Source organism: Eremothecium gossypii, chromosome V (assembly GCF_000091025.4).
Source record: "Eremothecium gossypii ATCC 10895 chromosome V, complete sequence".
Classification (NCBI taxonomy): Eukaryota; Fungi; Ascomycota; class Saccharomycetes; order Saccharomycetales; family Saccharomycetaceae; genus Eremothecium; species Eremothecium gossypii.
The window spans coordinates 1,362,519-1,374,110 of NC_005786.2; the positions used below are offsets into that span (position 1 = coordinate 1,362,519).

General features: G+C 46.8%; 7 protein-coding genes across 7 annotated transcripts; 3 read left to right on the forward strand and 4 right to left on the reverse strand.

Moving 5' to 3' along the window:
* Positions 1-68: 68 nt before the first annotated feature.
* Positions 69-2,036, reverse strand: AGOS_AER387C (exonuclease 1 family protein; the record flags this gene model as incomplete). Its single annotated transcript, NM_210596.2, has 1 exon — positions 69-2,036. One exon carries the CDS (start codon positions 2,034-2,036, stop codon positions 69-71), a length of 1,968 nt encoding a protein of 655 aa, NP_985242.2.
* Positions 2,037-2,234: 198 nt separating this feature from the next.
* AGOS_AER388C (ankyrin repeat domain-containing DHHC palmitoyltransferase family protein) lies at positions 2,235-4,409 on the reverse strand (the record flags this gene model as incomplete). Its single annotated transcript, NM_210597.1, has 1 exon — positions 2,235-4,409. The coding sequence occupies one exon, from the start codon at positions 4,407-4,409 to the stop codon at positions 2,235-2,237; it is 2,175 nt and encodes a 724-aa protein (NP_985243.1).
* Positions 4,410-4,554: 145 nt separating this feature from the next.
* SHE4 (She4p) lies at positions 4,555-6,831 on the reverse strand (the record flags this gene model as incomplete). The annotated part of the gene is made up of 1 exon (NM_210598.2): positions 4,555-6,831. The coding sequence occupies one exon, from the start codon at positions 6,829-6,831 to the stop codon at positions 4,555-4,557; it is 2,277 nt and encodes a 758-aa protein (NP_985244.2).
* Positions 6,832-6,946: 115 nt separating this feature from the next.
* On the forward strand, positions 6,947-7,955 carry PEX10 (ubiquitin-protein ligase peroxin 10; the record flags this gene model as incomplete). Its single annotated transcript, NM_210599.1, has 2 exons — positions 6,947-6,995; positions 7,054-7,955. The coding sequence occupies 2 exons, from the start codon at positions 6,947-6,949 to the stop codon at positions 7,953-7,955; spliced, it is 951 nt and encodes a 316-aa protein (NP_985245.1).
* Positions 7,956-8,039: 84 nt separating this feature from the next.
* HEL2 (E3 ubiquitin-protein ligase HEL2) lies at positions 8,040-9,938 on the reverse strand (the record flags this gene model as incomplete). Its single annotated transcript, NM_210600.1, has 1 exon — positions 8,040-9,938. One exon carries the CDS (start codon positions 9,936-9,938, stop codon positions 8,040-8,042), a length of 1,899 nt encoding a protein of 632 aa, NP_985246.1.
* A 302-nt stretch (positions 9,939-10,240) lies between these two features.
* On the forward strand, positions 10,241-10,816 carry GEP4 (phosphatidylglycerophosphatase; the record flags this gene model as incomplete). Its single annotated transcript, NM_210601.1, has 1 exon — positions 10,241-10,816. The coding sequence occupies one exon, from the start codon at positions 10,241-10,243 to the stop codon at positions 10,814-10,816; it is 576 nt and encodes a 191-aa protein (NP_985247.1).
* A 100-nt stretch (positions 10,817-10,916) lies between these two features.
* On the forward strand, positions 10,917-11,576 carry AGOS_AER393WA (AER393W-Ap; the record flags this gene model as incomplete). Its single annotated transcript, NM_001355332.1, has 1 exon — positions 10,917-11,576. One exon carries the CDS (start codon positions 10,917-10,919, stop codon positions 11,574-11,576), a length of 660 nt encoding a protein of 219 aa, NP_001342274.1.
* Between the last annotated feature and the right edge of the window lie 16 nt (positions 11,577-11,592).

Below are 11,592 nucleotides of genomic sequence, written 5' to 3' on the forward strand. Positions count from 1 at the left end.
CGACGGCTAGTTGAGTAAGTAATCTGAAATTAGTCTTTTGTTTATATATCCATGTAGCTCATAACTCATCAACCCTTATAGAGGAAGTTACTGAGTGATAGTTGTCTGGTACCAGAACTGACCTTGTGTCTGCTACCTGAACTTTGGCGCCGAGAGTTAGTTGTGGTTTGTTTACTGACCAGGGAGGGCTTTTCTTGTGCAATACACAAACTAGCAGTATCTTTCGAGCTCACCATCATTCGCTTGTTTAACTTGCCGATGACAAGTTTCTTAGTATCAATAAATCTATCATTGGCATCGCAGTTGGTGAGGGGAAGTCGCTGACGTTTTTCAAACGAAGTTTCTGACCTATAAATAAATTTCGCAGCCAAAGCCTTTGTCAAGGTCAATTGTTGCAGAGGCGAAGAGGATTCCTGTAGATTATTAGATGAATCATCTAGCTCGTCCAAAACTTCTGTTATTTCATCTGCCTCAGTGTGCTCCTGCCCAGTAGAGCCAATTCCATCTAGAACCGGTGACACATTTTCTTTCTCTGGTGTTTTAGCAAAACAACTCATAATTACACCTGCATCAACTGAGTCGGCTGGTGTCATGGGCAAAGCCAAAGTTTGACTGCTAGGGAGGCTCTTCTGGGTACTTCGAGTATCGTCAGAGGACCTGTAAGCAGCATTCACTGGTTTTTGTTGTGACCCGCCAGCAGATTGCCGTCTTACGAAGAAAGTACTTTCATTTAGCTGCCCTTCGTGACTGTCAGCCAGTTTCCTTTTTTGTACTATTCTTTCAATACGATCCATGACACCTAGACTGGTGCCTGCAGACGTGCGTACTGGCGGCCCAGGTTCAACAGTTGTCTGTTTGATTTTCCAGGAGGTGGACACCGGGCGAGTTGGAGCAGACGTACAGGGGACCGAAGAAACTGTCAGATGCACTACACCTTTGTCTACGCCTAACTGTCGTTCCCTATTAATAAGAGCTTGCTTGTGGTTGCACGGATTTAGCTGACCGATGGCGATGCGTGTATGAATTTCGTGGTCAATCATCATATCATCTGAAATTACACACCTTTCACCTGTTATTTTATGCACCGCATGTCCGATACATTCATATAGAATAGGATCTTCCCGCAGGGTACTAGGAACTTCGTTTAGGGTGGTGAGCTGATTTTTTAGCGGACAGTAGACACGCTGGAACTGGAACGCCAGATCAGCAAAACGGTACTCATCCAAAAATTCCGCTGGTACTTTCCACTTGCCTTCACGTTTGATGGTCAGGAGTATCTGGTCCATTGTCTTATGTTTGACTACAAGCTTCACCGCTGTCAGCAACCCGACTTGTGGAATACCTTTTGTATAGTCACATCCAGCTAGGCAGACCATTGTTCTAAGACCGCTTTCGCCCAGGCTGTTCAGCGGGAATTTGTCCGGCAGGTGCACGAAGTCATCTCTACAAATCTCGAAACCTTCTCCATAGTCGTTGAGTTTCGTGATCAACCGTCGGCATCCAAAGACAAGTAGGTCTGAGTCTTCACTGATAATCCCCTGTACTAGCCCACTTTTTTCGAGATACACGAGCTGTGGATCTGCCTCGTAGGGTGCAACCACGTACTTAAACCCCGCTCCGATACAGTAGTCTATAATTACCTTGGTCATCTCAGGCGTGATATCGACGCACTTCTGAAAGTACTCGAAGCTCTTACGTCGTTCTCCTTTCTCCCATAAATCGATTGCTCGTGCACGACTCTCGGCGCGTTTTTCGTGTCGCTTGGCTTCCGTGCCGGCTTTGACCTTGATTCCAGCCCCGTCAAAGACAAGGTACGGCTCAATGTCGTACTGATCCCGGAGTATTGTTAGACGTTTGACGAAGAACTGCAGGTACTTTTCAGTAGGCTGCCCCATTCCGAGTTCTGTCGCGCACGAGTGCGCAGATCTGTGTAGCCACGCGTAACCATCGATCGCGAGCGCTTGCGAACGGTACCGATGTAAGGTCACTGGCTGTTGTATGCACTTGAGCTGTGGAAGTAGCCCTGCAATTCCCATCACCGCTCTATAAAATGCCTTCGCCCACGCTTGGCCACCGCCGAATGCACTGTTGTGGGCGATATCTAATTATCGGCTGCACTTCCGCTTTTGTGGACCACGGAAAGCAACGCTCGGCCAGGAGAAGCCCTAAAGCAATACTACTTTATAAAGAAACACAACTATGTACTATCAGCTAAACAAGGAGCAGATACTTGTTTAGACGATCTCCTCGATCGAGATAACGCGCTCTGGTAGGTTGTAAAGTTTTTGATAGTCGACCTCCTGACCATTTAGTAAGCCACGCGTACCGACAGGTGGTAGTAGGATGCGCCGCCACATAGGGGCGGAGATATCACTTGTGAGCCAGAAATCCTTCAGGTTCTGCTTCCAGCCGTAGTCTGTTTCAATTGGGTAGTTGATGGGGTTATGCGTGGTGCGAGGCTGTCTGCCCAAGGAGGAGCCGATGACGCTGAGAAAACGGTCAAATCCGGTGGCAGTAGTTAGGGTAGAGCAACAATGGCGCTGGCCGGCGGCACCCAAAGAACGTAGTTTGTTCCGTTCTTCCTCAGGGTCTTCTTCCATGAGCTCTTCAGGGGCGGTGTTAAACACATGCTCCCGCCCGACTACGCCTCTATTTCGGCGTTGCCAATGGGCGAATTCATGCTCTGTAACGCCCTTTAGACATTCGAAAAACTGGACGAAGCTCAGCGCCAGGATCCACATCCCCTGAACGCAGACCCATTCTAGCAGAAAGAGCGTGAAGGGGTCGTATGTAAATCCGGCACAGAGATCTTTACTCAAAATGGAACATTTGAGGGCATCTTTGTTCTTGGCGTGATCCTTCAGCTCGTCAAAGTATTCCAGGCACAACTTGGCTAGGGCCAAGATACCCAAGTCTAACAGTAAAATAAAGTAAATGAATATTTTATGGTTCCGGAAACCGATGTAGTTGTATATCCATGGGCAGTAATGGTCATAGCGCAGGATAACGCTGTGAACAAATCGCTTGTACTTAGCGCGCAATGGAAGACGGATCCACGAATGTATGCAGAAGTGCTTCGAGTCATATTTGCCGACCCTTAGTAGCTCAATAATAGTCGCGCGGATTTGGTTATGATCCGTAGCAGGGACGATGTACCCGGGGTCTGACTGGAGTAGCTTGGTTAACAAAAACACAACGCCTGCGAAAAGAGCGAAAACCGTCAAGTTTAGAATTGGCTCGTCATCGAAAGTTGCCGGTAGCATCTTGAATAGCCATACATATAATAGCCAAAATATTGTCCCGCTGAGAATACCTGCTAGTAATGGTGTTTTAAAGATAACAATCCGTTTCATCAAGATGAAGGAAGGGAAAACAAAGTTGTATAAGCCATACCCTGCCGCCAGGACCGTTAACAAGCACCCCAAGATCGCAAGCAAAATGGAAAAGTAGGCAAAAAAGGATAATATGAGCCCAAGGATGAGCCAAGGCGTAAAAAAAGTAACCATTTTCGCATGCATGGGGTTCTTAAAATATTTCCTTATGGCAAACCCGTCTTTATTAAATCCACACTCATACAGAGCATTCTGAAGGGCTTTCTGTGTGTTCATCTCCTGGGCAATCATCAAGGCGTTTTTACCGTCATTGTTCTTGAGGAATACATCGCTGCCATGCTCAATCAGCGCTTTTAGTACATGCGGATGACCTTTCACTGTAGCCCAATGTAGGGGAGTAAATCCACCCGTATCAACTACTCGCACGTCAGCATCAAACTTTAATAGCGCTTCTACGGTGTTAGGGTCCCCCTGATACGCAGCCCAATGTAAAGCGGTCTTCCCAGTCGGATCTGGGCTATCCACTGGAATCTGTCCTGTGAACAGCACGTAGGTAATCAACATTACCTCAGAGGAAAACGTCGATGTGTGAAGAAGGTTGTAACCTTGTCTGTCAGTTATCAGTGGGTCTGCGCCGTGCTCTAAAAGGCAGTGCACGATGTATACATAGCCCGACTTCGAAGCCCAATGGAGGGGTGTAGCCTCCAGATCACCGCCCTTGATATTGACATCTGCCCCCTGGGCAATCAAGTAGCGCACTAAATTCAACCTGTTATTTGCACTCGCCCAATGTAGCCCGGATACTTGCTCTTCCTCGTCCCAGTCCGCTTTCACATCGATCACTCCAGCTTCTATCATGTCCTTCACCGTCTTTAAATCACCTCTCTGACACGCAGCATGATATTTAACTAGTGTGGGATCTTTGGGGCGGTTCTCAGCAATACTGGCCCCTGATATGTGGTCCTCATCACCGACATCCTCTGCTGCAGGAACATCAGAAACAATAGGTTGTATGGAACTTATTGAAATATCATCAAGTAGGACAGAATCCTCGGCAACATTAAGTTGCCCGCTCATCTTGACTCACAACCACTTAGGAAAACTCACTATTCAATTCGTTCAGGCTATTTGTTGAAAGAAGGCCGTTAGAAACTGGCATGCAACGAGTAAAAGGTTGAAGAAACCTGGACGTCCAACTTCCAGATAACTAAATACGGAGCTATTATTTCCCTACCTCATCCTGATTTAAATCGCAGCCGAAGAGCGAATAACGGCGCCGAATGGATGATAAAAGCTGGGCCTCGAATGATTCCGGGGGTAGCTTTGTAATAACTAACTTTTGGAGAGTTTTATAGAGGTCTTTATTATCAACCAGCAGATGCGAATCATTTTTAGATGGTGAAACTTCAAGTAATGCATCAATGAAAAAGAGCAGACGTTGCATCAGCTCCTCATCTTCGCACTGCTCCTTTAATGTTAGTATGACGGCTTTTATTAGTTCATCTTCCTTAAGCAGCTCCTCAGCAATGAATGGTATGGAGCCCGCAATGTTGGCAAAAATCGCTGCGATCGCACGCTGGGAACGGATATCTTCAAGGCGTAAGAGACACACTAGCGTATCAAAGTTTTTGCGGCTCTCCGGGTTGGCAAGATTAAAGAACTTTGCTGCGATGTTGATAGGCCGTGCCATTAGGTTGGCTAGAAGTTCCAGTGCAGAACGTTGGATCTGGACAGTTTCGTCAAGGACACAGTTCATGAGCTTCAACCAGTACCGATTATTGGAAACAATAACCTTAGCAAGCTCCTCACTGCTATCTGTGGCCGCCAGGTTCGTCAGCGCCAGTAGGGCTTCATAACTATCGCGTGTCGTGAGGTAAGACAGGGCCTCTTCATTGTCCAAGCCGTCGAGAATTGGGATCAATCCAAAAAGAGCTGGGACAGAGTTCATAGGGGAATGGCGATGGAAGAGAAGTTTGGGATCTGTATTTATAAGTATGCGGGCTAAGGCTCTGGCGGCAAGTATTTGGATAATATTGTGAACGGGTGCATCGTTGAGGTACTCGAGCAAAAACGTGGTGGCGCCTTGTTTAACACAGGATTGGATAAAAGGTCGACTCTTCGTTACCTGATATATCAGTTTCGCAAGCTGTTCTTTACAGTTAGCCATCAGTACGTTCTTCGACGACCTTAGGGTACCAATTACTTGTAGGTCAAGAATGTAGTCTTCAATGAAAGCATCGATTTCGTCGTCATCCTCAAGTGGCTCCTGTTTGCCACTGGCCGGTACATGCAAGTCTGCGTATGCCTTTAGTGCATTCAGGGATTTCTGTTCGGATGATTGCTCTGAGGGCGATGCAGTGAGATTGACCAATGTAGAAAGTATTCCGTAAATGGTGGAGGAGTCAGGATTCTTTTTTAGCAATTGGACTAAAATAAGAGACGCGTCGCCATCCGCCCGTATAGATATCCTCACCGTGCTTTTCAACGTAAGATATGCGAGTCCTTCTACTGCAATGGCACGCCTTTTGACGACAGGCGACTGCAACTCGGTTACGCAGGTTGCACAGAGTTGTTCGATATCAATAGATTGCAGCTTTTTGAAGGCCCATGTTTTTATTAAGACAATGGATGCATACAGTTTTGTGTCTGAATCAGAGAACGCTGTCTCCAATTCCTTTAGCAGGTTGTCTGCAATGTAGCGGCGAACTGTATCATCAATACAAGCGACAGATAACAGATTCAAGGCGAGCAGTAGGGTCTTCCTATTCCGTGTGCTCTCATCCCGTAGCACCTGCTGAAGTTCAGGTTTCAGAAGAAGTTGGGAGCATAGTAACGGCAGCAACGGAAATAGCTCGGTCAGCGTTAATAATACTGCATCTAGAGATCCTTCGATGCCCACGTCTGCTTCAATTGCCAGAGTATCAATCGTATCTGTAAACTCCTTCTCAAAGTCACTGGGGTACGAGGAATGTAGCCGTGCAAATAGCACCAATGACAGTGGGCGTACCTGTTCACTGTCCATTCTGCGTGGCAAAACGCGGACCAGAAAGGCCAGGTCGCTGAATGTGTACCAGTTTTTCTCCAGCAACTGATAGATTAGTTGAATGTACCATGCAGGGGTTCTGTTCCTATCCTGTAGTAGCTTTTGAATTTCACGGAGAACTGCATTCGTGTCTTGAGCGTTTGAAAAGGCATCAACTATCGCAGGAATACTTTTGCCGCTCCCATACTCTAGCAATTCAAGCAGGCTCCCGGGTCTGGTCCTGGATAGCTGCAGAAAATGATTACGAGATTCGGTATGATCTTTAATACAGTGTAGCACAACCTCCTCAATGTCCTCAACGTTTATTACGCTGCTTCCGCTAACCAGTTCGTCTAATGCCTTGATGTATACGTCTGGTGATTCATCGACTTTTAAGTTGTCATGGAATATACGTGCTAGCTGCTGGGCGTCCATCTGAACCTTGTCCTCGCATATAGTGAAGCTGGTCCGGCCCATTAACTATGGCAATTTTTCAGTCTTTTAACTTCAGTACTCATTCAAAAAAAAGTAGTACTTTACCTTAATTCCAGGCAGCGACGACTAACAAAATACAGAACTCGTTGCAACCCCGATGGAGCAAGATAATAGTGTGTTTCCTTTTGCAGATGCTCCTAGTATTGGTATGTCTTAAAAGTTGAATGTCTGATCAAGTATATATGCTAACGGTGTGATGTGCAGTACAAGCTCACCAAAAGGATGTCTACATAGAGTCCATCCTTGGCACGAAGCTTGAGGATGCCCTGAAGGCTCTCAAGGGACAGCTATTTGCCAACAGGTACTATCAGGAGATATCTATTGCCTCTAAGATTCTGTACTTGGGGTTGACTACATTGCGAGAACGCCGCACGCTGGGTGAGGAATACGTGGACCTTATCTATGTGAGTAGAAATGGGATGGGACTAGTGAAGGCATGGCGAAGGCTTTTGTTTGTGCTTTCGTATGCAGCTCTGCCATATGGGCTCTCCAAACTGTTCAAGCGTCTGAAGCGGCGCTACGAGGACGATACCCCAAACAAAAATGGAATTTTGCACTACTTAGCGGGACTTACTTTCAAGGACATTATGGATAATGCATTGAGTGTACATTTATTGGTGTTCTACCTAACGGGAGGATTCTATCAAATATCTAAACGGATTTTCGGTTTACGGTATGCTATTGGCCACGATGTGACCAAAGAGGAGAAAGAATTTAGAAAGTCCAGCTCCAGAAGCTACAGGATACTGGGTGGCCTGGTGCTATTACAGTTGCTAGCGAAAGTCCAGCCACATGTGAATACCATGCTAAAAATGTACCTGAAGTCACCTACTGAAAATGCGACCAACAAAAACGGTATTTTAACCAATGGTTCACCAGAGGCCACCGCGAGGCATATTGAACTCAGCAATCCTGAGATTTTTCCATTTATATCAGAACAATCACGAAAGTGTATTTTGTGCCTGGCAGATATGACTGATCCCAGTTGCTTGCCCTGTGGCCACATGTTTTGTTGGGCTTGCGTCATGCAGTGGTGCAACGAACGAAATGAATGCCCGTTATGCAGACAGCATTGCACAAAACAATCCATCCTTCAACTAAGATAACTTGGGGGTTTTGTCACATGTATTCCATATTTAGGAGAAATGTACGATTTAAAGCATCGAAAATGTCTTCTTGGCACACATGAATTAGAGACCTACATGGAACAGTAACTGTTTTTGTTTTTGTTTCCCCTTGCTCTTCCCACTGGTTGGCAGGGCACTTTCTATTGGACTCATATCTAGGGCCTCAGCGGAACGCGACGGTTCTCTCTTGGACTTCCCCCACTGCTTCGGGTCAGGCAACTCGTTGACCGGAGGAGCACGGAACTTCTTAGTGTCTGGGGAGGACAGCGGTGGAAACAGTGCAGCATTAGACTGTGCTCTAGATTCGCCCTTAGTCTTACTCTTCAGGTAAGTTGGTGTGTAATTTGAATTGCGTTTCGTATTTTGCACCTGCGTTGATGAGGATGCTACAGGCGATGTTGGCCTGTATGGCACAGGCTTTTTCGGTTGCGGTGTAACATTTTGATATGAATCAGTCAGGGCAGAGCTCAGAGAAGGGAAGTTCCGTGAACTAGATGATTTGCCCCCATTTTTACCCCAAGCCGCACCGACAACTGGTGCGCTATACCATGGATTGGTGGACAGAGATGGAAACTTAGCTTGGCGTTCACGCTTCTCCTGTTCCGCCTGGTAAATAGCATTCAATTCTTTATACTTCAAGGAACCCTCCGGGAAAGTGTCCGCGAAATTGCGAAGTAACAAGTGTGTATCTGCCTCCGGATTTCTAAAAAGTTGGTCATACCGTCTTTGTACACTTGTGGCCGATATGACATTATTGTTATAGTCGTTGTTTATCTGTTCAAATAGCTTCATTTCGCTTTGGGAATAGTTCAAATAATGTCTCGCACGTTCTTCAAGACGTTTGCGCTTCATCTCAGGTGATTCAGCGGTCGCTACTGGAGACACAGACGGGCCCAATGCAAGTGCATTGCTCGAGGACGTTTCGTGCACGGCGCGGGAGACGTTTGGAGTGAACCCAGAAGAAAGTTCAGATCGGTATCGCCGCCCAGCAGTCAGTGAGATGGTACTCTTGTTTCCCATTATGTTAGGGTGCTCTTTTAGCATATGTGCTTGAAGGTCCAGATCGTCGGCAAACACGACGAACTTAGAATCTAGGCACGACCTAACAGCACAGATATAATGCGAGTGCTTGAAATGTTCAAACAATTGGTCATAATCCTTGAAGTACTGCGGTTGGGTAGAATCAACTTGGTCGCAAATATGGCACTTCTCGTGACGTTCGCGCATATGGATATAGAGCTCGTCATCGGAATAAAAGCGTTTCCCAGAACAGAAACCACACAGCGGATGGCCGGTGAAGCCCTTACTGTCGCCGATGGTATTATGTATCTTAAGTTGATTGGGCGTTAACGTCTTCATCTCGGCGGGAAATTGTTTTCTGTGCCGCGCACAGATAGTACAAATGCTCCGCTTGTGCTCATTCTTCAAATGTTCGTTATAGTTCTTGAACGAATCCAAGTCAAATTCCGGGACATCACCATAAGGACAGTTATATTTCAATAGGCTTAATGTTACAGACTCCGCATTCAAGCTGGTGAACTGGATCCCATACCTGTCGTCCACCGCAACGATGTCTCGTGGTCCAAAACGGGCATGCTCAGCCTTGATTTGGTCGGTAAAAATAAGGTATTCATGCTCAGTACGGCACACCAGACAGGCTTTCTTCTCATACAATGCACGCTGGCGGAAGGCGCATTTATGGCAGGTGGTATGGTTACAGGGCGACAATGCCACGTATCTCAGCGTGTCCGCGCAGATCAAACATGTCATCTCGCCATTATCTTCCTCTGTATCGCCACAGGGAGAATGAGGAGGCCCTGCACTCGAGCCCCCACCACTAGCATAACCCGATGACTTTCTCCATCGTCCACTGCCGTTCCAATCCGCAGAGTCTGCCTGTGTTTGTGCGGTTTGTGGTTTCCTGCCCTGAGTTCTCCTGAAGTTCCTGCTCGTCTGTGACATTTCTTCTCAGATAACACAGAAATACCTATTGAAATATACAACCACACCCGCCGGTGTACCTCAAGTTGTTACGCAAATCTTGTGCGGTTCGATAGCGTATTAATAAACGTAGTTCTAAAACGAAGACGACCATTCGAGGACGATTGTTTTTCGTTACCCGGCTACTCTCGAGAATTACAAACACGTTCCGTATGTAATGATCATGCTTGACTATTGTTAAAAGCGAACCTATTTATCTAATCCATGCATAGAACACAGTAACGTAATACCACGACCGTTTGGCTCCAGACACCCAATAAAGGATGGTTTTTGGGTTGAACCTGAGTGGGACGCTCAACGCATGCAAACTGCTGGTGAACCCACGCCTATGTCTGCCAGATATAGTGGTTCCCACGTTTGCGGATCTTCCGATACCCCTTGGGCCTAATATCAAGGCGGTAGTTTTGGACAAAGACAACTGCTTTGCGTACCCACACGAGGACCGTGTGTGGCCCGCATACCAAGATGCGTGGCAGCGTCTTCGTGCAGCGTACCCCGGGGCACGGCTAGTGATTGTGAGCAACACTGCCGGTACTGCGGATGATAAGGATGAGCTGCAAGCACGGGCGCTAGAGCGCAATACAGGGGTCGCGGTTCTGCGGCACGCCACCAAGAAGCCCGGTTGTAAAAACGAAGTGCTGCGCTATCTGTACGAGAAGCGGCTGGTGGACCGCCCCGAAGAGGTGGCTGTTGTGGGCGACCGTTTGCTGACAGATATGGTAATGGCACGGCAGATGGGAGCATGCGGGGTGTGGGTTCGAGACGGTGTCCGTCTGTCAAGCAGCCCGATTGTTGCGTTTGAGAAACGCCTTTACGAGTATTTGAGGCCGGACAATTGAACATTCTTTTTTGTCGGACGACCAGGAGGATGAGTTTACGTTGAAAACAAGGAATTTGTGTCATCGGGAGGGTACAAGCACGCAGCCATGACCGCACACAATGTCAATCAAACAAGGAAGGCCACATAGGTTCCTCACAATCCAGGATTACCGCTCCTTGCGCTATTCGCGCATGTTCCTCATTTTGCATTGCATTTCCGTCTGCTTCATTATAATATTGCAGATATTTGCGTTTCCCTTCCAAATCATCCGAAATGGCTGCTCATTGGTTCTTTGGATGTTCTACCTTCATGTATGCATGTTCTCGGCTTCTCAATTAGTGTTATTCAAGGCCTTGCGCAAAAGCATCTCGGTGGCTGTATTTGCAATGCTCACGGTATATGTATGTTTGTCAATGCTGAGCACAACCTTTACCACGTGGAGTATGTTTAAGACGATTAGCAACAGCACGGAGGAGTATGTAATCACCATTATTGGACCGGTGCATATAGATGTGACTCAGCGAATTATTCTGATATCTGTCATTTCTTTCTTCATGTCATGTATCTCATCCAGCCTACTCATCTCGTCATTTATCTTCTATAAATTCAGTTACTCCGAGCACAAGAAGTTCAAGCACTGGTTGCGACACGGGACTGTCAGGAATAACCTTCTGTTAATGAATCAGAATGACAAGCATGTGTTTGAGTGTATCAATGTGGATGGTCAAGCTTTCGGCGTCGCGGACAATTGTGAAGGGAGTAACTTTGAAAAATATTAGCTAAAGCTTTATTTAC